The 15268-nt window shown below is 31.6% G+C and overlaps 1 protein-coding gene across 1 annotated transcript; it reads left to right on the plus strand.

The window, feature by feature from the left end:
* On the plus strand, positions 1-12831 carry LOC125827775 (BEL1-like homeodomain protein 4). Its single transcript, XM_049507105.1, has 6 exons — positions 1-499; positions 760-931; positions 1002-1580; positions 2317-2698; positions 4225-4285; positions 12168-12831. The coding sequence occupies exons 1-6, from the start codon at positions 149-151 to the stop codon at positions 12678-12680; spliced, it is 2058 nt and encodes a 685-aa protein (XP_049363062.1). The 5' UTR covers positions 1-148; the 3' UTR covers positions 12681-12831.
* Positions 12832-15268: the final 2437 nt, after the last annotated feature.

Consider the following 15268-nt stretch of genomic DNA (forward strand, 5'->3'; position numbering starts at 1 on the left):
TTTTTTTTTTCTTATTAGTATTTTCATTTCCAATGATTATTAATATTATCACTTCGTTCCTATGAAAAGAGATTTCCATCTTGTTCAGAAGCAAAATTAAGTAAGGAAAAAAAAAGTGTGGTGTGTTGGAGAAGAAAAGTAAAATTCCATGTCACACAGTTTTCATCAACACCAAGGATTTTACAATTTCTCAAATGTATATGAGAGATCTGCAACGACGACGAAGCATGAGGAAATGTTAAGAGTACAAGGTTTTGAGCCGCAGCAAGTTGAAGTAACAGCGGTGGCTGTTGAGCCGCCGCCTACTGCAACGGTTTATGACGATGGTGGGATGTTGACGGAGATTATCAGCTACCCATCTGCGTGGCGGAAAACCGCCACGGAGATATTAGATGATCAGATCCAATCGAGTAATTATCGATCGTGGCCACAAAAGGAGCAGCAGCATCTTCAGCAGCAGCAGCAACTTCTTCCACAATCGATAATAAACGATGCTGAGGTAAATAATTAAACTGTTTAATCATTAATTAGCTAATGAATTTGTATTTATGCAGCTTGTACTCATCAAATCTCGGAGTTTAAAGTACAATTAGATTCATTTTTTGAGGAATTATCATCAATCTACCTTGACCTTGACCTGGACCTCGACCCTCAAGAGTCATGTACTCCGAGTCTGATTCCATCTATTGTGAAATGGAATCGCTTTTTGTTCTTCTTTTCAGTTATTGCTAATGAAAACTTTTGGCAATTTTCATGCAGCTTCCTTTAATGAATCCTCATATTAAACCGTCATCTCCGCCTCGTTCTTCATCTTCACTTCACATGTTACTTCCCAATTCAGTAGACACAAACAACCTTCTTCATCATCAAGGATTTCACTTGCTTAATCCAGCACCCGTGGAAACTCCGTCTCAATTCACATGGGTTCCAGGTAATTAATTAGTTATATCTTCAACACGCCTCTAAGATTCGAATTAATACTTTAGTTATTTCTTCAACAGGTAGTAGTAGTGGAGAGGACAATTCTGCTAGAATTGGAAGAGTTGTGGATGGTCAAGGTCTTTCCTTATCACTTTCTAGGAATTTCGAAGCTGCTGCAAAATTGGAAGACTTGAGAATTGGAAACGGTGAAATTTACTTGCATAATAATCAAGGACTATTAGGTCCGATTACTAACAACAACAACCACCACCACCACCATCATCAACTGTTACATTCAGGAGTAATTATGGATCATCGTACTCCTCCTCCTCCTCCTCTTCCTCCTCACACTAGTACGGGTCATCATCAAATTCATGTTGGATACGCAGCATCATCACCAAGAATATCAAATGCTCTAAGAAATTCACGATATGTAAAAGCTACACAAGAGCTACTTGAAGAATTTTGCTGTGTAGGTAGGGGAAATTTCAAAAATCAAAGGGTGAAGAAATTCGATGATGATCAAAACCCTAATTCCAACTCGGAGAGTGAAGATCATCGTGGTCCCTCTAAAGATAATCATCCTCCGTTGTCAGCTGCTGAGAGATCTGAATATCAAAGGAGGAAAATCAAGTTGTTATCTATGCTCGATGAGGCATGTCGTAGTAACTTCCTTTAATCTCTCTTTCTCTATAATTATCAGTAAAACGTCAAAACTTAGCTTGTTAAAAGGTCCATTTCCATAATTATCAAAAGCTGATTACCTAATTACAATAGTCATTAACAACTAATAATGACATTATTAGAATATTTAATATGGTACACTACCTTATACCTTTCATTATTAGTAAGATTTAATTAGTGCTTCACTTTTTAAAGAAGAGTACATGTCCAACAACAAACGACATGCCTCCATTATAGGTTGTAGTTTAGCATTTAGGAAGCTAATACGAAAATTAATCTCTCTAATTAAAATAAGTAATCAACAAAGATTCATTCCACAAAGAAGCAAATGATTTATCATCTGGTACAGTTGGGGACCATTTCTCTTTTCTTCCCGATTCGATGATTCGAGGTCTTTTTTAAATCATGAATTATTGATGCTAAGCCGCGTTTAATCTTTGTTTAGTTGGAAAAAAATAAATTATAACAACTCAGTGACCCAAAGATAAATTGCCCCCCACGTTCATTAATTCCTATTGCAGTACGGTACTAAGGAAGATGTCAGGCAGAGTGATTAATTTTATAGAGAAAACAAATCTGATGAACGGTATTTCTTTAATTTGTGCTGGAAAAGCACAGCACAAAAATGCTTCGTGCTACGCATATTCCATCATGCACACCATGTGTTTGATATAATAATTTTTTTTTTCTTCTTACTTCCGTTCCAGGTAGATGCAAGGTACACGCGTTACTGCGAGCAAATGCAGGCGATGGTGAACTCATTCGATTCAGTAATCGGTTACGGTGCGGCTGCTCCATACACATCGTTAGCTCAGAAAGCGATGTCGAGGCATTTCCGGTGCATAAAGGATGCAATTGTTGGGCAATTGAAACAGACGTGTAAGTATTTGGGGGAGAAAGATGTGACGGGAACGAGTGGGTTAACAAAAGGGGAAACGCCGAGGTTGAAAATGCTTGATCAGAAATTGAGGCAACAAAAGGCATTACATCAAATGGGAATGTTGGATTCTGATGCTTGGAGGCCTCAAAGAGGATTGCCGGAGAGATCTGTTAACGTTTTAAGGGCATGGCTTTTTGAGCATTTTCTTCACCCGTACGCACTCTCTCTCTCTTTCTCTCTCTATATATCTCTTTTTCTGGTTTAATTTCTGTTTTAGTGCCTGCGGGCTGCGGCGCAGATAGTACAGTCTGATACATATCATATGCACACTGAATAAAGGTTACTAACGATTTTCATAATTGATTTCAAACTTTTGTAACTCTCAACATTCTAAAGGGACATCGTTTGGTTAAAGACTTGGGGCCGCCAACCAACTGAATTATTAAGATTCCTCATTACAAAGTTGATTTTAGCTAATGCCTCTCACCAAAAATTGAATAACTTATAATCCTAGAGTTTAAATCGGAATAAAGGACTCTTTACGCCGTCAAGTATCTCTATAAGTGAGTCTCCTTAAAAATGTGAGATTTGTAATATTAAATTCAAGAGAGGTTATTTGTTATAATAGGTAAAGATAACTTGGTGGTTTGATTTTTTTATTTTTTATTTTTACATTGATGATGCATAAATAAACTTCAATTTAATTATTTGAAAATAACTAGAGATTGAAGTAGATTTTGTATTTATAAAATTTGAATTTTTAAATTAAGTAGCTTATTGCGTTTTTGATAAACTAAAGTAGATTCTAAAACATATATACAAAGTTTGAATCAAAATTACAATTTTTTTAGATTCTATAAGCAAAGTTCTAAATCCGACCATTAAAAGAACTATATATGATTATGATTATATAAAATTAGTAATAATCTATGAAATAAGAGAGTCTAACTTGGAATAAGAATCTAAAAACACTGATAAATGAAATGATTTTTTATATATTGTAGTATTAATTTTATTATATACTTGACACATATCTAGGCCTTTTATGTGCATATTTGATATTCCCATTTCTTTCCTACAAATTCGATTTTTAGAGGTAAGTCAGAAAGTCACAGACCCCTGAATTAATGTGCATCTTTTAATTTGACCAAGAAAGAAAGGGAGATTTCACATTTCCTTCTTGGGATTGGGAAAGGACTGACTTTGCATCATCATGCCTAAAATTTATGCATACTCAAAATCTCATTTTGTGTTAAACACTTGTATATAAATAAATTTTTATTATTTTTTCACACCATTATACTAAGTGATTATCAAGAACAAAACTCTACCCCTTCTTCATGAGGAAGAAATATTTTGTTATCATCTGGATTGACATATGGTACGGTGTGTGTAGCAGGTGTAGGGTCTAACAGAAATATTTTATTTTTTATCCAATAAAAATAAGTTATAATTCAAGCGTCTAAATAAAATTTACTCCACATGTTTAAGGAATTATTGATGTACAACAACAACAATAACAATAATAAAAAAGTTTACGCAAACTTTATCCCTACTTTTCGTGAAAGAGATCATGCATTAGATTAGAATAGAATCTTATATATAGATTGGTGCAGGAATAGCAGGAGATATATATATATATATGTTTATTGGCATGCATGAGTTGTATTTAGTATTGTTGTGTGATTATGAAAAAAGAGAAAAGTGATGTCATTTATAAGTATTTTGTTTTATAACAGGTATCCAAGTGAAGCAGACAAACATTTGTTGTCCAGGCAGACTGGTTTATCTAAAAATCAGGTACTCATTACAATCTTTTTTACACTCTATAATAATAATAATATCAGATGCTGTCATATCTCTTGAAAACGATAACTCATCTTTTCTAATTTGAATTACTTGTCTGCATTCTTTTTTCTCTGAACATATGTGTACATGACATATTGCTCTTTTAAAGTCCAGGCAAAAATGATGAATAGTTAATCAACTAGGCCCAGGTGAATTATACAGTATAAACTATGTTTGTGTTCGGTTGAATTCAGTAATTTTACCTCTATATAATAATATATCAAGAAGTTTGTTAAATAACAATAATAATAGTAACATATTTAGTGTAGTCATATATAGGTGAGGTATGAAAAAAAGTAAAGTATAAGTAGATCTCTTTCTATCCTCGGGGATAAATAAGTTATTTCCGATAGACTCTCTAACGTTACAACACATTTGAATAGTATAAGATTTCGAACCCAATAATTCAAATGGTTAGTGAATTCATAGACATTCTGAACTAATTAAAATATAAATTATGAATCTACCTATGTATTGATTATCACAATCTTTTTTTTTTTACCGATTATCACAATCTGAATTACAATGATAGAGTAAAAGATCTCTCTATATTGTTACCATGTATCCTACTCCCTCTGTCCCTAATTATTTGTCCACTTTTCCTTTTTTAGTTGTCCCTAATTATTTGTCCATTTTGACAAATCAAGAAAGGACAATTTTTCTTACCTATTATACCCTCAATTAATTACTTTGAAAAATATAGAACTTCTTGAAACTTTTAAGTTTTTAATTCATCTACTTCATAATTAATATATAGGGGTAAAATAGTAAAGTCACTAAGTCAATCATTGTTTTCTTAATAGATGTGTCAATTCAAAAGTGGACAAGTAATTAGGGATAGAGGGAGTATTTTTTTTAGTTTAATTTATGTGACAGTTTGATTTGATACTGAATCTAAGAAAGAAATGAAGACTTTTAAAACTTATGGTTGATTAACGCTCAACCACACCTCATCTAATACTAGGTGTGGGCGATCGTAATCTAGTATATAACCCAACGAAAGGTTGGGGTCGAACCCACAAGGAGCGGTACCGTATCGAATTCTATTAGGAAGTAAAGATGCGATTCTAATCGGTTATAGAAGTAGACATTGTCGAAATCAAACAAAATAAGTCAAAGGTTTGACAACGAATGTCAGATGAGGGTTTTAAGATATCAATTAACAACTACAATAATCACTAAAACAGGGGATTAGACAAGTAGGAAGGAATTCTCAGGATGTGACCGATTATAAGCTAATTTCAATATATGGGTAATTGAAGTTTATTAATAAAGTGTTGAATCACTGTGGGTAGGCTAGACTATAGGTGCAATAGTTTTCTCACGAACAACAATTACAGTTCAGGCGAGTTCTCTCGAACCTCGACAAGCTTAACACTACAAAACAACTCAAAACCTTAATTTATCTACTCTCTTAAGCTAGATAGGTAGGAATGAGTCAAGATTCACTCTCTCGAGCTGAATCCATAATGACCCACACACTACGATCATCAATCGATAACCTTGGTTTTAGAACCTCTCTCTCGAGCAAGCCCAAAACACTAAGCTAAAACTGTATTTGCAACTACAATTCATAAATTACTACTCAGCTATTGATCAAACCCACATTAAAACAACATTTAAATCATTAAACAACAATACACATAAGCTAATTAAGCAAATAATCACATGATGATCACACCGCAAGAATTAGGGTTTAGCCAAGCATCATAAAAAGATAGAAATTAATACCAAAAACATTTTCCATGGTCTGGATATTGCAATCCAAGTCTTTAAAATGATCCAAAGTGTTACAAATCAAATACCCACTTTGAATTTTCTTGAAAAATCCTTCAAAGTTGTTTTCCAATGGAAAATACTAAGAAAACTCTCCAAAAACTGGACTTCAATAGTAAAAACCATGTCCCTTGTGAACTCTGTAAAAAAATTAATTTATAGTTTCCCAAATTTCAGCTGAAAAGACCATTAGGCGAGGTAAGTTGAGCGTCGCCGACCAGGTCAGCGACGCACCAATCGCTTCATCTCATCGCCGGTCTTCCTTGTCTTTTAATCCTCAAGGTTCTATGACTTTAGGTGATTCAGAATGTGTCGTTGATCCAGTTGGCGGTCCGTTGAATGTCCAAATCCATCGCCAAATTGGCTTCTCCCCAGGTTGGCAATCTGGAACTTTAGGCGAGCTGAAGTGCCACTCGGCGAGTCGCCGAGTGGCTTTGGCGATTCTCAGCAATGTCAATCATTGTTTTCTTAATAGATGTGTCAATTCAAAAGTGGATAAGTAATTAGGGACAGAGGGAGTAATTTTTTTAGTTTAATTTATGTGATAGTTTGATTTGATAGTGAATCTAAGAAAGAAATGAAGACTTTTAAAACTTGTGGTCTTGTATATGTTGTGACATTTGAATCTTAGAACGTTTAAACCTCGTGGCCTTAAACATGACATATTTCCTCTTTTTCAATTTATGTGTCTTTTTTTTTTTAGTATATTTAGAAAACAATCACTTTTTATATTAATTTATTATAACTCTTTACCCCAATATTCTACCAGACATATTTAATAGCATAAGATTCCAAAAACATTTTATATACGCATCTTTATAAGATCTTAAAATTCAAAAAAATTGTACTTTTTAAAATTATGTGCCCGAATCAAACAAAGACACAAATTAATATGGAGGGAATAATATTAAACAGCACTATTTATGAATTTGTTTGAATAATAAGATATTCTCTGTTATTTTTTTTTAATTCTTCTGCTTACATATGATGTGTCATGTGTGTATAAAACTAATATGGATCTTTAACTAACTTCCTTACCAACAACATATATAGGAGTAAATAATTGATATTATAAATTACATGAAACCCTTAAAACACGTAGAAGATTTATTATTGAATAGGTAGTTAGGATGTGCATGTTTGATTTGACAATAAATATTAGTTTATAAAATAAAATATTTAGAGTAGGAAAAATATGTTTATAAATTATTACTAAATTGTGGTCGAGTGTGAACACATAAAGTGAGCTTGTGGAATTTTTTTTATTTTAATCCCACCAGATTAATCTTAAATATTAAAGATTGTTTAGTTTATATAATTAGTGCTAATACTATTTGCATGTGTCATCTTGTGGAATGTGGAATAACAACTGACATACCTATAAAAGTTAATTAATTGTATCTCTATAGATAGGAATTCTTTTTTCAATTTGATATGAAATATTTTTTATTTTATTTTTATAATATATATGTTTATCAAAGATATAAATACAATTTCTCAAATGTTTTGGTTCAATAATTGTGTTGTCAACTTCTTAATGTGCTATTAAAACCTCTCAAATAAAACTTCAAAGCTTTAATTTGAAGTTAAGGCAAAATGACATTAAAAAAGTGAATATATATTCTCTATAACACAATGACTAGCTTATAATTTTCAAACTTGAACTATCACCTAAGTATTTCAAACATCTACCAAATTAAAATATTGTTTTTAGTCTAAAGATATATACTTAGGCCTTGTGTGTCTTTTTAAGATTACGGCATTCAAATTTAAATAATATGGCAGTGATTGTGAATGTTGATTACTAATAGTAATAGTTAATCATGATAATTGCGGGTAGTATGTAGCTAGTGATAATAATTGATAACAAATGGTTAACAATTGTGATTGTTGGCATTAGTTAATGATGACAACTAATAATTGTGATGGATTATTGTAATAGCATCAATAATGATAATTGACAATATATGACAGTGGTACGTAGTTGACTGTGGTGATTAATGATAGTTATGATAATTGTGTTTGGTATTAATGTTTGTAAGTGAGTGTTAGTGATAGTTATAAATGATGAGGTGATCAAAGGTGATGATTATGGTTAAGAATGGTGGTTGTGAATTGTGGATGGTGATAGTTAATAGTGGTGTGCATTGGCATCAACATACTACATTAAAATAGATGGAATGACAGTGAAATGCCTTGTTTTTGTAAATTTTTGAATGAATAACATCTTAATAATATTATTAGGAATTAATCTGTTGGATCTATTCACATACATTAAGTGATTGTAAAAGAAAATAACAAATTCTTGGTACTGGAGATCTAGATAATTAAAATTCAAACATAAAAAACAATCACTTAATTACTGAAAAATCTAATTTATTAAGATTTATATCTTTATTAGTTAGTGTAATTAAATAAATGAAGTTTTTGGACTTATTTATTTGCACTTAATGAAAATGATAATCATTATAATTAAGATCTCAACCATAATTATTGTCAGTAACTACAATCAATTGTTACCATTACTAATAATCATTTACAATCATCACAACCGACTACAACAACCACTAATCACTATCGACAATATCACCATCAGTCTCTACTATATACAATTAACTACCTTCATCATTCCTCACCACATTAACTATATATCACTACCATTCACTATAACTAGCGGTTATCACCACCATCAACCACTGATGTCAACTACTACCTACGACACCACTATTAGCAAAGATACCATCATCAATGGACACCAACATATATTGTCCATTGTTGGTGTTTATTTAAAAGATTTCTACAAAAATGTTAGTTTATCAATTTTATCTATTGGTGACTACAATCATTATTATCCATCATTTTAAACTATGTATCACCACTCTTAGTCATAACCATTATCATTGTCAATTACTACAATCAATAATCACTACCACTAGTCAACAAATACAACATCACCTTCCACCACTAGTACTGAAACAACAATCAAATCACCATCATAAATTGTTGTTATCGCTTATAACCAAATTATTCATAATCACCATAAGTTATCACTATTATCCATTGTTATTCTATGTTGTCACCTAATGTATGAAGAACCAGTTCCTCCGGACCCTATTGAAATTTGGTTAAGAGATCTAATTTTATCTCCTTATTTCCTCTAACCTCCATATGATTTCTCTTATTTTTTCAAACTCTTTCCTTTTATGCAAGTACATCAATATTTTCTTATTGACCATGAATTCGTGATGCAACACATTTTCTCCAAAAATCAAATTCTTCAAGAAATCAACCTTATAATAGGATTCACTTATGATCAACAGTCTTTTAAGGATCTGATTCTTTTATTGATTGTGTAATACTTCTGCAATCTAGTTATAAGAATAATCAATTTCTCCAAGAGATTTTTAAGTTGTTTATCGATCAAAATAACTATTAAATTCTTATCTAAAACATGTCAAGAATTTGAATCTGGTATAATATTTTTCAATTATCAAAACTTTAAATTCCAGATAATTCGGTTTGACTCAACATCCATCATAACTATCAACCTCCACCACCATTAACCTCTAATACTGCCAATCACCATCACCAATAACTATTACCTACGCCTTGTTAGCCAACACCATCCCTAATTGACGTCCACAAGAATCACTACTATCCATCATCATCATGATCAATCACCATATAATTTTCAAAAAATATTTCCTTGATATTTAATATTAGACTAGATCTTAAAATAATATCTTAATATTTGAATATGTATTCAAATTTAGACTTTAAATCTATATAAATATCTTAATATTTAAATGTATGATAAAATTCAAATGTCTTACCACTAATGGAATCAAATCAAATGAGGCCTAAATCTAATGCCAAACTTAGGAAGACTCCTCCTTTATAGTGTGTAGCCTTATAAGATCTCAAAAAAATAACCTAAGTTATATAGATTAACCACGAATGCTTTAAGCTCCCTTTTTTTGGTCTGATTCCTAATGGAGATATGTTCATCTGATCCACTAAGAATCCCTTAATTTGTTAATGACACTTTTATTGATCCCTTGACATCTAGGACATTTTAATTTTGCTTTAGGGACTCAAATGCTTATTATTCTTGTATTCGGTCTAAACTTTTTAATATTGAGGGATCGTGAAAATATTATCCTACATTTCAAGAACTTATCTAGATAGTTGATAATATAATCGGTGTATCTAAATCATTAGGACCATAGTTTCCTTCACCATATGAACTTATAGTATATAATTGGATGGCGTATATAGATTCATATTTCATTAGAACTATTAGTGTTATAGCTCTATGAATGTGTTGGTATTATGTAATATTTTCATTAGGATATGTTGCTCAGATTATGAATAAAAACTTGTGAAGAACGAACGATATTTTAGTGTTAAATAGACCTCGAGTCTAACTCTACCTAATATTAGCTCATGAGGGAGAATTGTCAAGACCGTATAAAGAGACCACGCGATACATCTCATATACAATCGATATGTGAGATTCTCACACACTCTCATGCCCAATAGGCTGGATATTTGGAGCGTTGACAATTTTAATATGAGAGCCCAACATCGTGAAATAAGAATGGAAATCAGTCCTGCTCCAAGACTAATACCATGTTATGAAATCGATCTTAGGCATAACTCAATCCTAAAAGTTATCTCAACAGGTGAGGATCGTCCAAGTCGTATTAAAGAGTCATCCCTTAAAAGATCGATATAAGACTCTTCTCAAACACACATATCCCTCACGTTCAAGACTGATTATCTGATATGTGAGCAATTAACTATGAGAGTGTAACATCGAAAATGAAGATTAGAAAGAATCTTGCTAATACCATTTAAAGAAATAAATCTAGAACCTAACTTAACCTCAAAATTTAGCTTATCAAAAGAGGATTACTTCAACTAATTGATCCTGTTTGAAAATGGAAAGGTAAAAGACAGCTAATTGACAAATACATCCAACATTTCCTCAGATTTACTGCATATATTTGTATCTTGTAGGGATAGATACAAATTTTTTGTCTGATTTTACACGGTTGACAGTACCCACCAATTTAGTATAGGACATTCTGACTGTTGATTTTAAATGTTGTGTCATTATTTGCATTGATTTGGTCTCTTGTAATCAATGATACCTTCAACAAATTGAGTGCAGTAGCTAACATTTATGACTCCATCCACTTTATTACCCCTACTCAAGGGTACATATTAATGTAATTTAATACTCCATGTTCATTCACTTTTATTTGTTTTATTTCATTTTTAGACAGTTAAATTAGAGAAGTGCTAAATGGCCAGAAAATTTGGCCAAAATTTGGTCAGAAAATTAAAAAAACTATCATATTTTTTTTTATTTTAAAATAAACTGATCTTTTTTTCATTTTTTAGTTAAGAGGTATTAAAGTTAAAAGGGTAAAAATATTTTAAAATGTAAAATAACATAGATAATATATCATTCTGGCCAAATTTTCTGAACTTAGATCAATATTTTGAATATGTTTGCAGCAGTATCTTTTAGAGAGAAATTTTGAAGATATTTCTGAACTTGATGTAGATTGTTAAATTCGTCTTCGAATTATTGACAATCTTAAAAACACCCTTTTATGTAACTAATTAAACATAGATACACACCAATTTGCTATATGACATAACAAGTGGTCTCAAACTCTTGTAGGAGCATGAGACTCTTTATAAAAAATCAAGATAAGTATTAAAAACACCCTAAACTTGGGGAGAATTTAAGAGCGTGTGTATTTAAGTTCAGTTAATCAAGTATAGTGGTGTTTTTAAGGCTGTCAATAGTTTGGATATTAAACTAATAATTTGCGCCGAGTTTAAGGGTGTTTTCAATATTTCTCTCTATTTTTTATATAGTTTTCTTCAAACATGCATCTACCTTCGAAATCTGAAATATTGAACTAATTTGATTCAATCTAACTCTGTAAACTAGTCAAACTGATTCTCGTAAAGCGAAATGTAATATTCTCTCTTTATTATACTCAAAATAGATATTCATTTTTACTGGTACGTTTTGCAGGTATCAAATTGGTTCATAAATGCTAGGGTTCGATTGTGGAAACCTATGGTGGAAGAGATGTATCAACAAGAAACCAAAGAAGAAGAAACAGATCAAGAGCAACAGCAACCAGAAAAACAAGCACAAATCCCAATGCACGACAAGACTACCAACATGGCCACGTCATCAGCAACAACAAAAGCAATAACAATGCCATTATCATCAGTAAGATCCGAATTTAATGCTAATGAAAGAGACCCTTCAAAAAACATCATCAATTATAGGCAGTACGCCTTGGGAAACCAACTAGTAATGCTCCAATCAGACGACACCACAACCGCGTCCACCTCTAATCATCATTACTTCACTGCGGTGGACGCGGTTGATTTGGTGGCTAATTCAAATGCGGCTAATACGGCCGCATTTGGATCTCAGCAAGCTAGGGATGTATCACTCACATTGGGACTAAGGCACTCGGAAAATGTACCAAGGAAGCCAGCCCAATTCCAATTAAGAGACTTTGGAGCTTATTAATTAGTATTATTACTACTTTTATCAACAATTTTAAGTTTAAAGAGTAGAAATAATTAAGAAATGGAAAGTAATGTTATAATGTATGAATTTACTTTATAATAGTATTGGGATATCAATTGTATAAATGGGGAATTTGTAATCGTATTTTAGTACGTAGATTATGTGTAAAAAAAAAGACGTGTTGCGGGTAATTTATGGAAATCTAGTGAGTTGAGTGCTATATTTACAAGCTCTTTTTATATTTCTTATTATGAAGCTATTGTAGAAGTGTATGACACTCTCATCTAAAAGATTACGTAGCAATTCTTTTTAATTTGGATGACGGTGAGATTCAATCTCAGAACCTCTATCTGCTCTGATACCATATTAAAATATGTGACAATCTCATCTAAAAGTTTAAGTTGTTAGAGAGAGCACACTTTTATTAGTTAATGATATTCTCAACAAATATAGCTAGAAACATATGGTGCTATAGTTGTTTCCTCCCCATGTTGTGATACTTGGTTTGAGGCCTCGATGAATCCAAATTTACGCTGGCAAAACTTATTAAAAAGAAAGCGTTTTCCTTACTTCTGATTAAAAATAGATGAATCTAGATATATGATCGATATGATATGAATGGCAGATACATCTTCAATTCTCTTTACATCAAATTTTCTAGCCAATCATGACATATATAAGTACATGATTACTAGAGTGATTCATTCTTTGATTATTCATAGTTATATTTGTAGAATCTAGTAAAAATGGGCACTTTTTGGATTCATTTTATTTTCCTAGCTAGAATGGTCCCTGCTAGTTGCTAATACTGTAAATAGTTTATCAATTCCACATAAGGCATTAAGCAGTTAAATATCCAACGTATTTTATTCGTACGTAAGTGTCGGTGTCCTCTATTTTTTTTGTATTTTTTTTTTTCTTTCCTCCTCTGAACGTTCTCCCATGATAACTCAAATTCACAATTTCAATACAGACTCTAAATATCGAGTAGAAAACAAAAAAAAAATAGTTTCTAAAAGTTATGAAACTTACTTAGGATACATTTTTTAAAATTTTATAAAAAGCATGACAATGGATTAATTAACACAAAATCAGTACATATGTCATTGTCGGTATTAATGAATCTTAATTTTATAATTGTCCTGCCTTGATTGGTTACTTTAGTATTCACATAATAATTGCAGCTTTTCTCAATTTAAGATTAAACTATAGGTTATCCCAGTGGGAGGTTGCTTTCAACTTGCATATATAGGAAAAATGATTATTTGAGTCGATGGTTTAACTGAAACAATTTATTTATCTTTATAAGATAGAAGTAGGGCAGGATCAACACAGGAAGCACAAGTTTATTAGATAGGAAGACAAAAATATGTTGGTTATGATTAATACATGATCAAAAGATCTTTATAAGATACGAATTTACCTGAAACTACTTTCAACCCGAGGCATAAATTATGTGTAATATCTTTACTTATTTATTTGGGTGATATATACTTGGCAATAGTATTGGTGCATTTTCATATAGATGCATCCAATTAATAATGTTGTCTTTGAGAGTACAGTGTGTGGATGGATAATTCAATGCAAAGAAACAAATTTTATATATCATACATCCCATCTATAACTGCGAAAATTAAATTGTATCACTGAACCATTCATATGTTCCCTCACACACGCAAAAAAAAATAAAAAATCCTGACAAAATCAGAAAATTACAACCTATCGTTGCAAACAATCTCATCATAAAATCATAACTCATCCATTCCATTAAGTTTTGACTCAAGTAATTTTTGAGCGAGTTATTAGCTATCAACATATTTTTACCTGCTCAAATTTGGTTCAACTCGCATATTTGTCACCTATTATTATTATAGTAGTAAAAGTTATTCCTTTAAGAAATTAAAGTTGTAATTTCAAAGTACATGGAGATAGTAACAAACTCTATTGTTAATTTGACCCTATCAGAATCTTAAAACAACAATAAAGAAGAAATTGACATCGATTTCGTAAAATTTCTACAAATTTTAGATCAATATTTTGTTAATATATAATAAAAAATTGTCTAAATATGTAAGCATTCAAGTATTCTACGTATGCAAGAGTATGAGATTACTATAACTAAAAAAAGAAGAAGTTAAAGCTATACACATTAGCACTTGGCAGTATAAAAAAAGTATTTACACAATCAGATCACTTATTAAGTAATTAGTAATTACATACAATCTTTTGATAATGTGTAAAAAACTCTTTACATTTTAGGATGGCGGTAACAAAGGTTTAAATTACATTCATAAATTATAATCAATCCAATAGTAACTTACATTTTCTTTCCCATTTGGTGTCCAAAGCTCACATTAGAGCCCTGATTAAATCCAGATCGCGCACTCCAAACCCCATTTGGGGGTGGTGCTCCCAACATGATTGTCTCCGTATGCAAAGTTCAAACCCGAGACATTTAGTTAAGGGTGGAACAGTTCCACCACTCCGAACAGTAACTTACGTTTGGTCACGTACGAGGAAGCAAAGAAAAAGTATGTTGAACCCATAAACGAACAACAATAAAAGAATATTTTCACATGGTTAATTAA

Source organism: Solanum verrucosum, unplaced genomic scaffold, assembly GCF_900185275.1.
Source record: "Solanum verrucosum unplaced genomic scaffold, falcon-dt-bn FXZP01000064.1, whole genome shotgun sequence".
Taxonomy (NCBI): Eukaryota; Viridiplantae; Streptophyta; class Magnoliopsida; order Solanales; family Solanaceae; genus Solanum; species Solanum verrucosum.